The sequence below is a fragment of the Bombina bombina genome, chromosome 1, assembly GCF_027579735.1.
Source record: "Bombina bombina isolate aBomBom1 chromosome 1, aBomBom1.pri, whole genome shotgun sequence".
Lineage (NCBI taxonomy): Eukaryota > Metazoa > Chordata > Amphibia > Anura > Bombinatoridae > Bombina > Bombina bombina.
The window spans coordinates 363,219,311-363,239,351 of NC_069499.1; the positions used below are offsets into that span (position 1 = coordinate 363,219,311).

Consider the following 20,041-nt stretch of genomic DNA (forward strand, 5'->3'; position numbering starts at 1 on the left):
GTATCACTTTAATAAAGTGACAATGTCAAATCTTTTAAAAACATTTATATTGTGTGAAAGCCTCTTGAAACGGTTATTATACTATGTATATGAAAATGACTTAACCCTGTAACGATTATTTAATATATTCCAAAAACACAAATTTTATGTAACCCTATAATTTGTAAAGTCGTGATTGAAGCATTTTACAGTTACTATTTATAATAATTTGTAGATTATATACATGTATATCATTTTCATGTCTGAAAACCCACTAACCACAGACGATTACATTTGATATTTGGATATTGAGAGGACAACTAACTTTTCCAAACGGCTTATCTACTGGGGGGGGGGGGGATTACATTTTCAGTTCATTACCCCTTGAATAACAAGTATTTTTTAACAAAGTGGCCAAAAGGTGACAAAATAAATAAAAATTAAAAGAGGGGGGGGGAGGGAGGAGAAATTTGATGAAAATCATTACGGTTTGGATATCACTTATTTTAACTTGGTCAAAATCTAAAATCAAGTTTAACCACCAGCCAATTTCTCATTATTCCTTTTATTGTGTGGTTACAACGTGGTGGTGGAAGAAAATAAAATCTAAAAAAAATAAAAATGTGTGTGTGTGTATATATATATATATATATATATCAGATTTAATAGAGAGAATTATAAATTTGAAGATACAGTGGCTAGGTTCTCTCACCTTTTGCAGAATATTTGCTGTGGTATAGTGTGTGTGCTTTTTGGTGTGCTTTAAGCAGAAACTCCAGAGAGGCCAGCGGAAAATCTGCATGAGTCGTTTCTATTAAATGTCGCTGAAGATTAAAGGTGATCCAAGAGTCAACCAAGTCTCCAAAAGTGTGGAAAATGAAATCCGCATATTCAATATACATGTCAGCAGGAGATCTGCTTGTCCGATCCTCAAAATCAGAAAAACGACCTTCGAGATTACCCTCCAACAAGATTACCAATGGCTTAATGCCTGCATCAAATAGTTTTAAAAGCATTTTTCTGTAACACTGAATTCCCCTCTGATCTGGCAGATGTATGTTGCCATTGTGAAGCACTGCAGTCTGATGTATATGTACTTTATAGTGAGTGACTCCATTTCTATGTAACAAAGGAAAATGCTGTTTCAGAAGATGTAGAAGCTCTTCACTGCACCCATAGTCTTCAGAAATGCCATCAATGAACACACTCCGTAAATTGCTTGAAAAAGGTCCGGCTATTGCAAATACATTATCAGATTTTAAATTGAGCCCTTGACAAAGAAAACAGAAGAAAGAAAGAAGTGCTACCCAAACCGGCAACATCTTGCTTGTTTCACAAAGTGAACAAGTATAAAGTCTTTCATACAATCTCAGAACAGGTTAAATGTTAATTTTTATGACCCTTTTTACGGTTTAGATAAGAAATTATCTGAAAATGAATTTGAGACTAAGGCACCTTGCTAATGACAACAGAGATGTGACATACTATTTAGCACAAAACAAAAAGGTTTAGACTTACTGATATTTTACTGGGCTATTCAGGACCTTTCTAATGATGTAACCATCAGCTGTAGTAACATATCAAGTAATAATCAGTTTTGTGTGCCAAACAACTTTAGTTGAGACTTAAAAACATGTGAACAAAGTTTACAATTTTTATTAGCTGTAAAAATAAAAATGTACAAGAGGTCATAATTAAAAATTTAAAAAAACAAACAAAAAAACCCAGACAAAGTACATCACGCAAGGCATTTATGCAACAATAAAATCCAGAGTTGACCTTTAAAATCCAGTCCATAATAGCTTCCAAAACATGGTTTCCTCAGTCCATACAAAGCAGAAATATTTGTTATAAATGTATCCAAATGATGAAAATCCAGATTAGAAAAGTCAATTTCAAGCACTAGAAAAGCTCTTAAAGTTTATAATACAGTTGAAATGTGAGAAAGGCAAAAGTATTTTTTCCTAATCTTCCAGTATGTAATTGGGATTAACCACTAAGTAAGGGTCATCTTCTGTCTGCTCCCTCTCATCTGTAGAATCTTTTAAACCAGTCTGTGTGATTTCAATTAAAATGTGGTCCTATTAAGGGGAGAGAAAAAAACAACACCACCACATTAGGTCAAACCCTGAGTTTCTAGCACATAAAACAATCTGAACAAAAACTGTTGCACACAAGTCTTACTTACAGGCCAGCACACCAATTAGTATTGAAATTACTAAATCCAATGGCACTACAATACGAAATGTACGAACTATATCCCAATTTATTAGAGTGAATTTCCTTCACCTTTTTTCTAAGGGAAAAGATGCTATGTATGAATATGGATAATTATTAACCCAATAGGTCCAAAGAACCACTAATAGAAATACATTTGTTAACACACTAAGTCCTAAATAGGTAAATTATGCTGTTACTCATGTTTGTGGTTCATTTATTATATATAAGATCAGACAGCTTCACAACAAAATACTGTGGTATTCACAAAGGGGATAAAATGATTAGCCCCATAGAGCTTAACTATCTAAACTAGAGCTTAAAGTGAAAGTAAAGTTGCCGTTTTGTGAACCGCATCCCAGAGGCAGAACTTTTTTTCACTTTCTGCGATGAGATTGTTTTAGTGAAAAAATTTCTGCAGGTCATTTTTAAATAAAATTCAATTTTAAATTAGGCAGTTACACTAAAGCACCAGTTCAACTGTAATGTGTTAGTTAACTGGAGAATAAAGCAAAATTTAAAGTTTTATAATATAGTGCAGTAGTTAAAAATTGCACTGCAAATTAGCTGCAGACATATGTTGAAAATTAATAGGACTTTCATTCATGCTTTTTTTAAAGTTATGTGCAAATCAAGTTTTATCCGAAATTGAAGCATATTTTTACCTATGATAAATTCAACCCTTTTTTTTTTTTTTTTTAACTTACTGATCACGTTTCTTTTTTGGCCAACTAAAATTCTGGCCGTTAGGCAGCCGTGAAGTGATGTCATTTGCCTATTTATTGCTCTACGAATGTGGCAAATGATGAATCTGTACTATTATGTTAAACGCGTGCTCCCGATTCGTGCATGCCATTTGAGACTGACTGAGCATAAACGTTATTTGTTTTACTCAGTGTTCGATGCATAGAAGCCCATCATATTACATTGCGCTTTGGAGACAGGTTGAACACAGAATCGCATGCGCATTGAAGGTAGAATCGACGATTCACACATGCGCAATGTACTCAGTCCTTGAACGCGCATTTGTGCTACGTACAGAGTGGGTAGGACCACTCTATACGACAACACTGAGAAATATAGGAAGTAGAAGATGGGAAGAGTCAGCATGAGGACTGTATTAAAATAATATGATAAAAATAATAAAAAATGTCTTTCTTGACACGGTGAGTCTACGGATCATCTAATTACCATTGGGAATATCACTCCTGCCCAGCAGGAGGCGGCAAAGAGCACCACAGCAAAGCTGTTAAATATCACCTCCCTTCCCTCCAACCCCAGTCATTCAACCGAAGCAAAGGAGAGAAAGGAAGCAACAAGGTGCAGAGGTGTCTAAAGTTTATAACAAAACCTGTCTTAAGCAAACAGGGCGGGCCGTGAACTCACCGTGTCAAGAAATAAATTTATCAAGTAAGCATACATTTTGTTTTCTTTCTAATGACACGGTGAGTCCACGGATCATCTAATTACTATTGGGAATCAATACCCAAGCTAGAGTACACAGATGATAAGGGAGGGACAAGACAGGGAAGCTAAACGGAAGGCACCACGGCTTGAAGAACCTTTCTCCAAAAAGAAGCCTCAGCCGAGGCAAAAGTATCAAATTTATAGAATTTTGAAAAAGTGTGAAGAGAGGACCACAGAAGCTTCATTTTTGAATGCCGGGGAAGAGGAAACAGCCCTCGTAGAATGAGCTGTAGCTCTCAGGAGGCTGCTGTCCAGCAGTCTTCATAGGCAAAGCGAATGATACTCTTCAGTGACAAAGAAAGAAGTAGTCGTAGCTTTCTGCCCCTTACGTTTCCCAGAGAAGACCACAAACAGAGCAGAAGACTGACGAAAATCCGAAGTCGCCTGTAAATAGAATTTCAATGAACGCACTACGTCTAGATTGTGCAGCAGACGTTCCTTCTGAGAAGGTGGTTTAGGACACAAGGAAGGAACAACAATCTCCTGATTAATGTTCCGATCCAAAACCACCTTAGGGAGAAACCCTAACTTAGTACGCAAAACTACCTTATCCGGATGAAAAATAAAGTAAGGGGATTCATACTGTAATGCAGAGAGCTCTGAAACTCTACGAGCAGAAGAAATAGCAACAAGAAACAGAACTTACCAAGATAACTTAATATCTAAGGAATGCATAGGCTCAAACGGAGCCTGTTGAAGAACTTTAAGAACTAGGTTAAGACTCGAGGGAGGAGTAACCGGCTTAAAACACAGGCCTGATCCTTACCAAAGCCTGACAGAACGATTGCACATTTGGGACATCTGCCAGACGTTTATGTAACAAAATTGACAAGGCAGATATTCTAGGAATCCTAACGCTACTCCAAGAGTAGCCTTTGGATTCACACCAATACAGATATTTACACCATATCTTATGGTAAATCTTTCTAGTCACAAGGTTACAAGCCTGTATCATGGTCTCAATAACCGATTCTGAAAATCCACACTTAGATAAAATTAAGCGTTCAATCTCCAAGCAGTCAGCTTCAGAGAAATTAGATTTAGATGAAGGAAGGGCCCTTGAAGTAGAAGGTCATTTCCCAATGAAAGTCTCCAAGGTGGAAAAGATGACATCTCCACCAGGTCTGCATACCAAATCCTGCGAGGCCACGCCGGTGCAAAAAGGATCACCGACGCCCTCTCCTGTTTGATTCAAGCAATGACCCGAGGTAGAAGAGCAAACGGGGGGGGGGGAAAAAGGTATGCGGTCTTAGAACAGCCAGCAGGGACCCCAGAACCTTTGTGAAAATTCTGGGTGCCGTGGCCAGACCGAAAGGAAGGGCCACAAATTGAAATGTTTGTCCAAAAAGGCAAACCTCAGGAACTTGTGATGATCTCTGTGGATAGGAATATGAAGATATGCATCCTTGAGATCCACGGTAGTCATATATTGACCCTCCTGGATCAATGGAAGAATGGTCCGAATAGTTTCCATCTTGAAGGATGGAACTCTGAGAAACTTGTTTAGACTTTTGAGATCTAAAATGGGTCAAAACGTTCCCTCTTTTTTGGGAACTACAAAGAGATTAGAGTAAAAACCCTGCCCCTGTTCCTGAATTGGATTGGGGCATATTACTCCCATGAAGGAGAGATCTCTTACACAGCGTAAGAACGCCTCTCTTTATCTGGTCGACATATAATTGTTAAAGAAGAAACCTTCCTCTGGGGAAGGAATTTTTGAACTCCAACTAATACCCTTGAGACACGATTTCTAGTGTCCAGGGATCCTGAACGTCTCTTATCCAAGCCTGGACAAAGAGAGAAAGTCTGCCCCCTTCATGCTGTCTTGGTAGCAGCAGCAGGCTTCTTGGGTTGTTTACCCTTGGTCCAAGCCTGGTTGGGTCTCCAGGTGGACTTGGCTTGTGAAAAATTCCCTTCCTGTTAAGCGGAAGAGTGGACTCCCTTGAAATTTCGAAAAGAACAAAAATTACTCTGTCGTCCCCTTTGCTTAGATGTTTTATTTTGAGGGAGGAGGTGACCCTTACCGTAATGTCAGAAATGATCTCTTTCAAGTCAGGCCCAAACAGGGTCTTTCCCTTGAAAGGAATAGCCAAGAGCTTGGATTTAGAAGACATATCCGCAGACCAAGATTTTAACCATAAGGCTCTTTGTGCTAAGATGGAGAATCCTGAACTCTTAGCCACCAGTTTGGTGATCTGAAAGGAGGCATCCCTAATAAAAGAATAAGCCAGCTTAAGGGCATTAATTCTATCCTGTATTTCTTCTAAAGATGTCTCAGTTCTAAGAGACTCTTTAGGGCGTCAAACCAGAAAGCAGCCGCAGTTGTGACTGTTACAATGCAGGCCGTCGGTTGTAATAGAAACCCTTGATGAACATAGTTTTTTAAGAAGACCCTCCAACTTCTTATCCATGGGGTCTTTGAAAGAACAACCGTCCTCTATAGGGATAGTCGTACGCTTAGGGATCGTCTGCCAAGGATCCCTAACGGTGTCAGCTATAGGAAACATTTTCTTAAAAATAGGGGAAGGGGTGAACGGGATACCCGGTCTTTCCCATTCCCTAGCAATAATTTCCAAAATTCTCTTAGGAACCGGAAAAACGTCAGAATAAGAAGGAACCTCCAAATATCTGTCCATCTTACTCAATTTCTCTGGAGGGACAACAATAGTCACAGTCGTCCAGAGTCACCAAAACCTCACGTAGCAACAGGAGGAGGTGCTCAAGCTTAAACCTGAAAGACATCACGTCCGAATCGGTCTGGGGCAATGTACTTCCTAAGTCAGACAGTTCCCCCTCAGACAGAGCCTCCATACCCCCCAATTCAGAGCCCTGGGAGGGTACATCTGAGATCGCCATCAAAGCATCAGAAGTCGCAGGGACAACATGGGCCTCTTTCCTACTGCGTTTGCCTTGTAACACTGGAAACTTAGATAAAACTTCTGAAAGAGTGGATGACATAACTGCAGCCATATCCTGCAGAGTGAATGAAGCAGACGCAGTTGAAGAACACAACGTCGCCTGAGCGGGCGTTAAAGGCTGTGACGCTTGGGGAGAAAGTTGCGGCATACCCTGAATCTCATCAGTCTGAGAACAATCCTTAGATATATCTTTATTAAAGAAAATTTGCTCTTTACACTGTAAAGCCCTCTCAATACATGAGGGACAAAGCGTAACAGGGGGTTCCACAATGGCATCTAAACACATAGGACAGGTACTTTGTTCAATGTCATCCTTGATAACATAAGCAAAAAGGCAAGCTTGGTCAAGTTACTGATAATATATTGATAAAAATCAATCCAATGAACTTATAATAAAAAAATTGGTGCATTGTGTCTTTAAGAAAGAAAGAAAAAAACAACCTTCTGAATTAAAGCCCGATATATAAATGGGCAGAGATTAAGCTGTTTAATTTATACCCCACACTCCCTGCACGTGAGCCTTAGACAAATAACACACTGGTATTCCAGAAAAATAAAGCAGTCACCTCGCCACAGCGGCTCCTACCTGCCTCCACGTGACCAATATTATCTCCTCTAGGACGGCGCACCTAAGATCGCTTGTAAGATATTGCAACAAGCGGGCTTAGGAGCCGTGAGGAGACGCTGCCAACCAGAACTCAGTCGAGTAGTAACTGCGCGGCTAAGCACGCGAACACCAAGCCCCGCCCTTTGTGGGCGGAAAAACACCCGGCAAAAACAAGTAAAGTACCGCCATGTACCGGAGTCCAGTAAAACACTTCCCCAACTCCGGCACTACCCCCAGCGTCAGCCATCTCTATGAACAATAAAATTAAATAGAGCAATGCCCTTACAGTTCAGATGCATAACAACATAAATATCCCAGCGCTTCTAGGCTAAGTTCTGAAATGCCAGAGTGTCTGGAGAAATAAGCAGTATGTCGGTTCACACTCTCTCTAAATTAAGGAGAACCTACATACTGTCGAAGGGAAGCCCTCAGGCCCATAGCCCCTAATAGAAAAGGCAGAGTGCAGTCAGTTCTCAGATATGCAGCAGAGCCCCAGAAATAAAAGACTGCACTTACCTCCATGCTGAGGAACAGCATGATAATCTCAGTGTCAAGAGGTCCACTCTTCCTCCTGAGGTCCTGTGAAGGCAGAAGAGTCTTAGTTAACATTCTCTAAGACCATCCACTGCAGAGCAGCACAATTATGGGAGGCGCAGTGAAGCCAAAACCCCACCAGTTCCCATAGCCTTAAAGGCTATAATTCCAGAGGCTGCTCTATAGTAAAATAGTACACTTTGGCACCATTTAAAAATAAAAAAACTTTTGATTGAACAATCTAAACCAACACCTCGCTTTACCTCTTCCTATCACTAACACAGGCAAAGAGAATGACTGGAGTGGGAGGGAAGGGAGGAGCTATATATACAGCTCTGCTGTGGAGCTCTTTGCCTCCTCCTGCTGACCAGGAGGCGATATCCCACAAGGATGAAATCCGTGGACTCATCGTATCTTGTAAAAGAAAAGGGCCAACCCAGATAGAGTCTGATAAACGGGATTGCAAGGTACAGCATGTGCAGTTATAGGTACAACTTGCTGCGGATGCAGTACTGGCATATCAGGGCAAACTGTGGTCAGAGAATCTGCAGACCACCCAGGGACCTCATGAGCTGGGGAGGGTACTGCGGGAGCCTCGTTTCCAGAACCCCCGAATGAGACTGTAGAAAAGACGCAAGGCATGAATTACATAGTTGAGATAGCTAGCAAATTCTTGCTAGTAAGCTTGCTAGCTGTTCACAGCAGCCTGATTGTCAACCGGTCTAAATCTGTCAGTTTGATTGTGAACCGGGACTGTCTAGGCAACAAACTGCAGAGCACCATTCATCTCTGCCTAACACCTAGACAAGGCAAAGAACTACTGGGAGGGAAGAGGATGTAGGAGGGATAGTTGAATTTGTTTTTGGTTTGCGGTGTCTTTGCCTCCTCCTGGTGGCCAGGAGATTACGTCCCATATGCAAGAATATGATTTTGTGGACTACTAAGAAAGAAAATAATTTATCAGTTAAGAATAAAATAAAAAATTATACTTAACTGAATAATTTCCTTCTTGGCAGTGAGAGTCCTCAAAAACATTCATAACCTATAGGAAATACTTCACCTGGCCTCCAGGAGGAGGCAAAGACACCCCATTGAAGTATCCCTTCTGAACGAGAGGGAGAATGGATCTTATAGTCTATCTTGAAAGAGGGTACCATTACGAACTTATTGAGACTCTTTAAATCTAGGTTAGGAAGGAACATATCCTTCTTGGGAACAACAAAATGGTTTGAGTAAAACCCTTTTCCCCTCTATGAGGTACTGGGTCAGAGCCACCCCACCCATGGTTATTAGGTCATCCACACATTGGAGTAACACTGACATATTTTCCAGGTTTCCTGAGATCCTGGAAAGAAGGAATCTGTCCCATGGGGGACGAGATTAAAAGCTTATCCAGTAACCCTGAAAGGTAAGGTCCAGCACCCAAGGGTCTGAGCTCCAATAACCTTGAAAGAAAAATAGTCTGCCCCCATGCGACCTAATCCCAGGTCGGTCGGGGGCGACCCCTTCATGCGGGCTTATTGTCTGCGGCAGGTTTCTTTGGTTGCTTATTCTTGTCCCGCTCGTGTGTGGTAGGATATTACCTTACTTGCGTATGTTAGTCAATCTCGGCTCACCTCAGCGTCCTACTCCGGCGGTATTCTCTTCACTGTGGTTCAGTGGGGCAGTCAGGTGACTAGTGATATCACTGGGAATAAGGAAATCCTTAGACGCTGACAGCGTAGACTCAAGAACTACAGAGAACAAGTAGTGAACAGCCGTTCAAAGTTTTCAGCTCCTTAGACTTCCGTCTGTATGCCAGACTCCTCAGGTAATGGAAAGGGCTTCAGAGACATAGGGATGTATCTGGTTGTTGACGCGTTTCACCCCAAATGCAGGGCTTTATCAAAACATGATATGCATCCTTGGTGTCTGCCAATTTAAAATACCCCTCCTTTGCATCCCATTGGTCCATTTGCTCCTGAGGAGTCTGGCATACAGGCAAAGTTTACTCCTGATTGAGGATTTCTATATACCTCCACTTATTTGGTAAAATGTTTTTTTTCGGAAACATTTGTTATGTTTTTTTACCCAGGTTAGTACGAGAAAACCCAGCTTTCTTAAATAATTACTCTGTAAGTTACACATGAGCTTAGTAGTTTGCCATCCCATTATGCTCCTGAGAGGAGGCTTATGAGTCACCGGTAGACCATCGAAAGGGATCTTTTTATATAACAGATCAATGGGGATAATTACCCACTTTGTACTGAACTGAGGTTAACAGGATTATAGCCTTATTAGGATTCACTTGTATCTGACCTTACCTGCCTATATATTTTTAACCTAGTTAGTCTTGTTTTTAAAATGTGTGTTTAAATATTTTAAAGTGTTATTAAAAGTTATGTTTTAATATTTTGTCCCTACAATGGTGGGATGAGACTTTGTTTTGTATAGAGAATATTGATGCTTTTGTTGAGTGCTTTGGGGATGCTACTTATTTTTCTTCTGATTTAATTTTCTTGGTGAGTCCGTCTTGGGCACGCTCCTCTGATTTCTGTTCAGACGAAAGGAACAAAAATGTCCCGCAGCACGTCCCTTGGGCTTAGGCTTCTCATCTTGGGGTAGGAACGCTCTCTTTCCCCCCATGACAGTAACAACGTTGTGTCACGTGTCCAAGCCAAACGTGACTTAGAGACCATATCCACAGCAAAGCTAGAATTCTTAGCATTAATGCGGATAATATGAATAACGGCATCACAGATAAAGGAGTTATCCGTCTTTAAGGATTGTATATGATCCTGGATCTCTTTGAGGGGCAATTCAACTTTAATATGATCTTGAGTGGCGACTCGACAGTAATCAGATTCGACAAAGACTTGCACCAGAATTTCGCAGCTCCAGCCACGGCAGCGATTCCCACTGCCAGCTGAAAAAACATAATTTATGGTTACCTGATAAATTCCTTTCTCCTGTAGTGTAGTCAGTCCACGGGTCATCATTACTTATGGGATATTAACTCCTCCCCAACAGGAAGTGCAAGAGGATCACCCAAGCAGAGCTGCTATATAGCTCCTCCCCTCTACGTCACACCCAGTCATTCGACCAAGAACCAAACGAGAAAGGAGAAACTATAGGGTGCAGTGGTGACTGGAGTATAATTAAAAAATTTAGACCTGCCTTAAAAAACAGGGCGGGCCGTGGACTGACTACACTACAGGAGAAAGGAATTTATCAGGTAAGCATAAATTATGTTTTCTCCTGTTAAGTGTAGTCAGTCCACGGGTCATCATTACTTATGGGATACCAATACCAAAGCTAAGTACACGGATGACGGGAGGGACAGGCAGGATCTCTATACGGAAGGAACCACTGCCTGAAGAACCTTTCTCCCAAAAACAGCCTCCGAAGAAGCAAAAGTGTCAAATTTGTAAAATTTGGAAAAAGTATGAAGAGAAGACCAAGTTGCAGCCTTGCAAATCTGTTCAACAGAGGCCTCGTTCTTAAAGGCCCAAGTGGAAGCCACAGCTCTAGTAGAATGAGCTGTAATCCTTTCAGGAGGTTGCTGTCCAGCAGTCTCATAGGCTAAACGTATTATGCTACGAAGCCAAAAGGATAGAGAGGTAGCAGATGCTTTTTGACCTCTCCTCTGTCCAGAATAAACGACAAACAGGGAAGAAGTTTGTCGAAAATCTTTAGTTGCCTGTAAATAAAATTTCAGGGCACGGACTACATCTAGATTGTGCAGAAGTCGTTCCTTCTTTGAAGAAGGGTTAGGACACAATGATGGAACAACAATCTCTTGATTGATATTCTTGTTAGTGACTACCTTAGGTAAGAACCCAGGTTTAGTACGCAGAACTACCTTATCTGAATGAAAAATCAGATACGGAGAATCACAATGTAAGGCTGATAATTCAGAGACTCTACGAGCCGAGGAAATAGCCATTAAAAACAGAACTTTCCAAGATAACAGCTTGATATCAATGGAGTGAAGGGGTTCAAACGGAACACCCTGTAAAACGTTAAGAACTAAGTTTAAGCTCCACGGCGGAGCAACAGATTTAAACACAGGCTTAATCCTGGCCAAAGCCTGACAAAAAGCCTGAACGTCTGGAACTTCTGACAGACGCTTGTGTAAAAGGATGGACAGAGCTGAGATCTGTCCCTTTAACGAACTAGCAGATAGACCCTTTTCTAAACCTTCTTGTAGAAAAGACAATATCCTAGGAATCCTAACCTTACTCCATGAGTAACCCTTGGATTCGCACCAGTGTAAGTATTTACGCCATATCTTATGGTAAATTTTCCTGGTAACAGGTTTCCTAGCCTGTATTAAGGTATCAATTACTGGCTCTGAAAATCCACGCTTTGATAAAATTAAGCGTTCAATTTCCATGCAGTCAGCTTCAGAGAAATTAGGTTTTGATGTTTGAAAGGACCCTGAATTAGAAGGTCCTCTCTCAGAGGCAGAGACCAAGGTGGACAGGATGACATGTCCACTAGATCTGCATACCAGGTCCTGCGTGGCCACGCAGGCGCTATTAGAATCACTGATGCTTTCTCCTGTTTGATCCTTGCAATCAAACGAGGAAGCATCGGGAAGGGTGGAAACACATAAGCCATCCTGAAGGTCCAAGGTGCTGTCAAGGCATCTATCAGGACCGCTCCCGGGTCCCTGGACCCGTAACGAGGAAGCTTGGCGTTCCGGCGAGACGCCATGAGATCCATATCTGGTTTGCCCCAACGTCGAAGTATTTGGGCAAAGACCTCCGGATGAAGTTCCCACTCCCCCGGATGAAAAGTCTGGCGACTTAGGAAATCCGCCTCCCAGTTGTCCACTCCTGGGATGTGGATCGCTGACAGGTGGCAAGAGTGAGACTCTGCCCAGCGAATTATCTTTGATACTTCCATCATCGCTAGGGAACTTCTTGTCCCTCCCTGATGGTTGATGTAAGCCACAGTCGTGATGTTGTCCGACTGAAACCTGATAAACCTCAGAGTTGCTAACTGAGGCCAAGCCAGTAGGGCATTGAGAACTGCTCTCAATTCCAGAATGTTTATTGGAAGGAGACTCTCCTCTTGAGTCCATGATCCCTGAGCCTTCAGGGAATTCCAGACAGCGCCCCAACCTAGAAGGCTGGCGTCTGTAGTTACAATTGTCCAGTCTGGCCTGCTGAAGGGCATCCCCCTGGACAGATGTGGCCGAGAAAGCCACCATAGAAGAGAATCTCTGGTCTCCTGATCCAGATTCAGCGTAGGGGACAAATCTGAGTAATCCCCATTCCACTGACTTAGCATGCACAATTGCAGCGGTCTGAGATGCAGGCGTGCAAAAGGAACTATGTCCATTGCCGCTACCATTAAGCCGATTACCTCCATGCATTGAGCCACTGACGGGTGTTGAATGGAATGAAGGGCACGGCAAGCATTTAGAAGCTTTGTTAACCTGTCCTCTGTCAGGTAAATTTTCATTTCTACAGAATCTATAAGAGTCCCCAAGAAGGGAACTCTTGTGAGTGGTAAGAGAGAACTCTTCTCCTCGTTTACTTTCCACCCATGTGATCTCAGAAATGCCAGTACTAACTCTGTATGAGACTTGGCATTTTGAAAGCTTGACGCTTGTATCAGAATGTCGTCCAGGTACGGAGCTACCGAAATTCCTCGCGGTCTTAGTACCGCCAGAAGAGAGCCCAGAACCTTTGTAAAGATTCTTGGAGCCGTAGCCAACCCGAAGGGAAGAGCTACAAACTGGTAATGTTTGTCTAGGAAGGCAAACCTTAGATACCGGTAATGTTCTCTGTGAATCGGTATGTGAAGGTAAGCATCCTTTAAATCCACTGTGGTCATGTACTGACCTCTTTGGATCATGGGTAAGATTGTCCGAATAGTTTCCATCTTGAATGATGGAACTCTTAGGAATTTGTTTAGGATCTTTAAATCCAATATTGGTCTGAAGGTTCCCTCTTTTTTGGGAACCACAAACAGGTTTGAGTAAAACCCTTGTCCTTGTTCCGACCGCGGAACTGGATGGATCACTCCCATTAGTAAAAGGTCTTGTACACAGCGTAGAAACGCCTCTTTCTTTATCTGGTTTGTTGACAACCTTGAAAGGTGAAATCTCCCTTGTGGAGGAGAAGCTTTGAAGTCCAGAAGATATCCCTGAGATATGATCTCCAACGCCCAGGGATCCTGGACATCTCTTGCCCAAGCCTGGGCGAAGAGAGAGAGTCTGCCCCCCACTAGATCCGTTACCGGATCGGGGGCCCTCACTTCATGCTGTCTTAGGGGCAGCAGCAGGCTTTCTGGCCTGCTTGCCCTTGTTCCAGGCCTGGTTAGGTTTCCAGCCTTGTCTGTAGCGAGCAACAGCTCCTTCCTGTTTTGGAGCAGAGGAAGTTGAAGCTGCTCCTGCCTTGAAATTACGAAAGGCACGAAAATTAGACTGTCTAGCCCTGGGTTTGGCTCTGTCTTGAGGCAGGGCATGGCCTTTCCCTCCTGTAATATCAGCGATAATTTCTTTCAAACCGGGCCCAAATAAAGTCTGCCCCTTGAAAGGTATGTTAAGTAGTTTCGATTTAGAAGTTACATCAGCTGACCAGGATTTTAGCCACAGCGCTCTGCGTGCCTGAATGGCGAATCCGGAATTCTTAGCCGTAAGTTTAGTTAAATGTACTACGGCATCAGAAATAAATGAATTAGCTAGCTTAAGGGTTTTAAGCTTAAGTGAAATCTCATCTAATGTCGCGGAGTCAAGGGTGTCTTCCAGAGACTCAAACCAAAATGCTGCCACAGCCGTGACAGGCGCAATGCATGCAAGGGGTTGTAATATAAAACCTTGTTGAACAAACATTTTCTTAAGGTAACCCTCTAACTTTTTATCCATTGGATCTGAAAAAGCACAGCTATCCTCCACCGGGATAGTGGTACGCTTAGCTAAAGTAGAAACTGCTCCCTCCACCTTAGGGACCGTTTGCCATAAGTCCCGTGTGGTGGCGTCTATTGGAAACATTTTTCTGAATATAGGAGGGGGTGAGAAAGGCACACCGGGTCTGTCCCACTCCTTAGTAATAATTTCAGTAAGTCTCTTAGGTATAGGAAAAACGTCAGTACTCGTCGGTACCGCAAAATATTTATCCAACCTACACATTTTCTCTGGGATTGCAACTGTGTTACAATCATTCAGAGCCGCTAACACCTCCCCTAGCAATACACAGAGGTTTTCCAGCTTAAACTTAAAATTTGAAATGTCTGAATCCAATTTATTTGGATCAGATCCGTCACCCGCAGAATGAAGCTCTCCGTCCTCATGCTCTGCATATTGTGACGCAGTATCAGACATGGCCCTAGCATTATCAGTATACTCTGTTCTCATCCCAGAGTGATCTCGTTTACCTCTAAGTTCTGGCAATTTAGACAAAACTTCAGTCATAACATTAGCCATGTCTTGTAAAGTGATTTGTAATGGCCGCCCTGATGTACTTGGCGTTACAATATCACGCACCTCCTGAGCGGGAGATGCAGGTACTGACACGTGAGGCAAGTTAGTCGGCATAACTTCCCTCTCGTTGTCTGGTGAATGTTGCTTAACATGTACAGATTGACTTTTATTTAAAGTAGCATCAATGCAATTAGTACATAAACTTCTATTGGGCTCCACCTCGGCTTTTGAACATATTGCACAAAGAGTTTCCTCTGTGTCAGACATGTTTAAACAAACTAGCAATTAGACTAGCAAGCTTGGAAATACTTTTCAACTAAATTTACAAGCAATATGTAAAAACGTTACTGTGCCTTTAAGAAGCACACAAAAACTGTCACAGTTGAATAACAATGAACCGGATTAGTTATATAAACCAAATTTAGCAAAGGATTGCACACATTAGCAATGGATGATTAACCCTTAATATCAGAAAAAAAAAAACGTATAACAATTGACAATATAAGCGTTTTTATCACAGTCAAGCACAGGTCTGCTGTGAGTGATTACCTCCCTCAAAACTAGTTTTGAAGACCCCTGAGCTCTGTGGAGACGTCCTGGATCATGAAGGGAGAAAAAGACAGACTGTGACTGAATTTCTGATGCGTAGTAAAAGCGCCAAAATAGGCCCCTCCCACTCACACTACAACAGTGAGGGAAGCTCAGTAAACTGTTTTAATTTAAAACAACGACAGCCATGTGGAAAATAAAGCCCAAAACAATTTTCAACAAGTACCTCAGATAATTAAACGATTTAACATGCCAGTAAACGTTTAAAATCTAATATATGAAATGTCATTAAAAAGCCTGCTGCTAGTCGCTCACACTGCAAGTTAGGCTAAAAGTTATATGCATACAGTATTTTCCCAGTGAAGTGCCATTCCCCAGAAATACTTAAGTGTTAACATATATACATGTCAGCCTGATACCAGTTGCTACTACTGCATTTAAGGCTGTACTTACATTATATCGGTATTAGCAGTATTTTCAAAGTCAATTCCATTCCTTAGAAAATAATATACTGCAACATACCTCTTTGCAGGTGAACCTGCCCGCTGTCCCCTGATCTGAAGTTACCTTACTCCTCAGAATGGCCGAGAACAGCAAACGGATCTTAGTTACGTCCGCTAAGATCATATACAAAAAACTCAGGTAGATTCTTCTTCAAATTCTGCCTGAGAAGGAAACAACACACTCCGGTGTCGTTTAAAATAACAAACTTTTGATTGAAGATATAAAAAACTAAGTTTAATCACCACAGTCCTCTCACACATCCTATCTATTAGTTGGGTGCAAGAGAATGACTGGGTGTGACGTAGAGGGGAGGAGCTATATAGCAGCTCTGCTTGGGTGATCCTCTTGCACTTCCTGTTGGGGAGGAGTTAATATCCCATAAGTAATGATGACCCGTGGACTGACTACACTTAACAGGAGAAAGAGAGCCCGACTGAAGGAAAAAACTTCCTCAGGTATTCCTTCCAGCTTTCTGCCTAGAGGGCCCTGAAGGACGTGCTATTCTCTCCAGGGGGATAGCAGTGAGTTTACCCAGGGTGGATATAGCTCCATCAACCTTGGGCACAGTATTCCATGCTTCCAAATGAAGAGCAGGAAGAAGAAACATCTTCTCTCCCACTCCTTGAAGATGATCGCCACAATCACTGAAGGTATTGGGTACACCTCTCAGGTTCTTGGCTTAGGTCTGAAGACCGAATCCATCCCCTGAGTTTGGTTTTCTTCAGAAGGCTTCAATGCGGGTACACCCAGAGAAGAGAACCTTTTTGAGTAAATGTCTCAACTGCTCTATCCTGAATCTAAATGTGACCTCCTCAGAATCCCCTTTCGATTCATAGGAGGCGTCAGAGGATGAAAGTTCCCTACTCAGAGCTGACCAAAGGTTCTCCAAAACGGTCTGCTTTAGCATCAGCCTGACTGATAGCACTATATTCTGGTGAAAAAAAGCATTTAGACTTTCTCTTCCTTTCCCCTTTTATAGGCATAGTGCTCAGGTGAGCAGTAACCGCAGATCATAACTGGGTTGCAAAATCATGAGGAAAAGGGCTAACTCCAGTTGGAGTTGTGCTATTAGAGTCACAGTGTGATTCCACAGAGTGGCCTGGGGGAGAAAGGCAGTGTGGGGATCCCTCGGTGACCAGCATGGTAGGGCATCTTGAGTGAGACTGCAGGACAGTTGACAGGCATGAGCTGCATAATTGTGCTGGAGGGCACACTGTACGCATCCAGCATAGTATACACTTATTTATATCAAAAGAGGTGGTTAAGGAAGTTTCCTCTTGCCTAGCTTCTAGCATGGAGTCAATACATAACAAAATTTTATTTGTCTGTGTGTAGTGATGGAACGTTCGTGAGCCCAAAAGAGAAGCTAACACAGACGTTCTAAAAGCTACGCCCAGCGCCGCGGCCTGTAGTGAGATTGAGGCCTACTCAAGGAGTAGAGGTTGCTTAAAATAGCATATAGCCGTTGGGCTCGTTCTGCTCTGTAAAATGCCTGTCAGCAGTGAGTACGATATCCACACGGCTAGTCAGAGTGTCACCGTTGCGCAGATGTGGTCCCCTTTACCGACAATGTTATAAAATTCTCGGGTCTAAGGGTGCCCCACACTAGGACTGACATAACTGTATAGAGAATCATTGCTCGCACAGTAGCCTGTGTCAGAGTTTGGAGACTCATGTAAAAATGCCCCAAGGTTATGCTTAAAGGGGGGGGGGGGGGGAAGCCAGGCTTCAACCTGCTTAGGCTTGAAACGAGTCAAGTTAGCCACTGAGTCACCATAGCTCACATTCGATTCTCACAGTAAGCCATAATATGACATTCTCTCTATAACACATCTTGCCACGAGAGAGGGGGAATAAATTACCCATTGCACTAGGTCTGTAAATTTAGTAACTTACATTGCGTTTCCCGACAAGGGCTCTAGCATAGAGTATCTGGAAAGAGTCATGGGGGCTCCCAGCGACTACCAGAACATAAACCATTACTCCACCTTGAGAATTACATGGTAAAATGAATCCCCTTGCTCTCTCTTGAAGGAATACTTTCCATACGAGAGCAAAATTCATTCTTTCTTTATTGATTTATCTTCTGCAAAGAAACGCTCTGCCTACCCCCATGACACGAGGCAAAGAACTACTGAGAGGGTAGGGGAAGTGGGAGGGATACTTCAATGTTCTGTCTGCCTCCTCCTGGTGGCCAGGTGAAGTATTTCCCATAGGCTATGATTACCCAAGTAATAAAAATTTAAAAAGTTTTAATTAACTAAAGAAAATGAACTATTACCCTAATAATAACAATTTACATTATTTCTTTTTTAATGCTTGCCCCTCCAGCCTCACACTTAGGCCCTTGTGCAGATCTATTCCATTCTAAACAATCTTCTATTCAGTGAGCGTCTTAAAACTTAATATGGTTGGATTCTGTGTACATGGATTTGCAGGGAAGCAATGGCTTTAAAGGGACACTAAAGTAAAAATGAAACTCATGTTTCAGAAAGAACATGCAATTTAACAATTTCCATCTCTTATCCAATTTATTATAATGAACGATTAACCTAATAAACTAGAGATAGTTCACCTGCCAATAATTTAATTGATCTATGCATATCTAATGATATATAACCAAATCAGTAATGGTCTGATATAACCGGAAAAATAGTGTGTAAAAATGAAAACATGCTAAAAAAAAAAATAATAATAAAAAAAAAAATTATGTCTTACTGGCTAGTGATTTATTCTTGTCAGTATAGTGGAAAGTAACCATGTGAGTATTCCTTGACTGTTATACATGAAACTGGGAGGCCTTTTCTCCCTCTAAAGAAGGCATCTGCCTTTTAGGTTCCTCCTATAAAATTATTTTGAAAGCTCAAAGAAAGCACTGGCACCTAATGAGAACGTCTAATTTATGTAGCAGTAACCAGAGGAAAAGGAAATTTATGCTTACCTGATAAATTTATTTCTTTTACTATACGACGAGTCCACGGATTTCATCCTTACTTATGGGATATCGCCTCCTGGTCAGCAGGAGGAGGCAAAGAGCACCACAGCAGAGCTGTATATATATAGCTCCTCCCTTCCCTCCCACTCCAGTCATTCAACCGAAGTTAGGAAGAGAAAGGAAAAGCCAAGGTGCAGAGGTGACTGAAGTTTAACAAAAATAAAAACCTGTCAGAAAACAGGGCGGGCCGTGGACTCGTCATATCGTAAAAGAAATAAATTTATCAGGTAAGCATAAATTTCCTTTTCTTTTACAAGATATGACGAGTCCACGGATTTCATCCTTACTTATGGGATACAATACCAAAGCTATAGGACACGGATGAAAGGGAGGGACAAGACAGGAACCTAAACGGAAGGCACCACTGCTTGAAGAACCTTTCTCCCAAAAACAGCCTCGGACGAGGCAAAAGTATCAAATTTGGAAAAAGTATGAAGAGACGACCAAGTTGCAGTCTTGCAAATCTGTTCAACAGAAGCATCATTTTTAAATGCCCATGAGGAAGCCACAGCCCTAGTGGAATGAGCCGTAATTAGTTCAGGAGGCTGCCGTCCAGCAGTCTCGTATGCAAAACGGATGATACTCTTAAACCAAAATGAAAGAGAGGTAGCCGTAGCTTTCTGACCCCTACGTTTCCCAGAAAAAGCAACAAATAGTGAAGATGACTGACGAAATTCCTTAGTCGCCTGCAAGTAAAACTTCAGGGCACGGACTACGTCCAAATTATGTAACAGACGCTCCTTCTTTGAAGAAGGATTAGGACACAATGAAGGAACAACAATTTCCTGATTAATATTTTTGTTGGAAACAACCTTAGGAAGAAAACCAGGTTTGGTACGCAACACCACCTTATCGGA

General features: G+C 42.0%; 1 protein-coding gene across 1 annotated transcript in view; it reads right to left on the reverse strand.

Annotated features, from left to right (window-relative positions):
• Positions 1 to 1,619: 1,619 nt before the first annotated feature.
• MCM6 (minichromosome maintenance complex component 6) overlaps positions 1,620 to 20,041 on the reverse strand; it is a 145,026-nt gene continuing 126,604 nt past the window's right edge. The window contains exon 17 of the mRNA XM_053698252.1: positions 1,620 to 2,060. Within this exon, the coding sequence (XP_053554227.1) occupies positions 1,944 to 2,060 (117 nt within the window). The 3' untranslated portion in view covers positions 1,620 to 1,943. The remainder of the gene's footprint in view (positions 2,061 to 20,041) is intronic.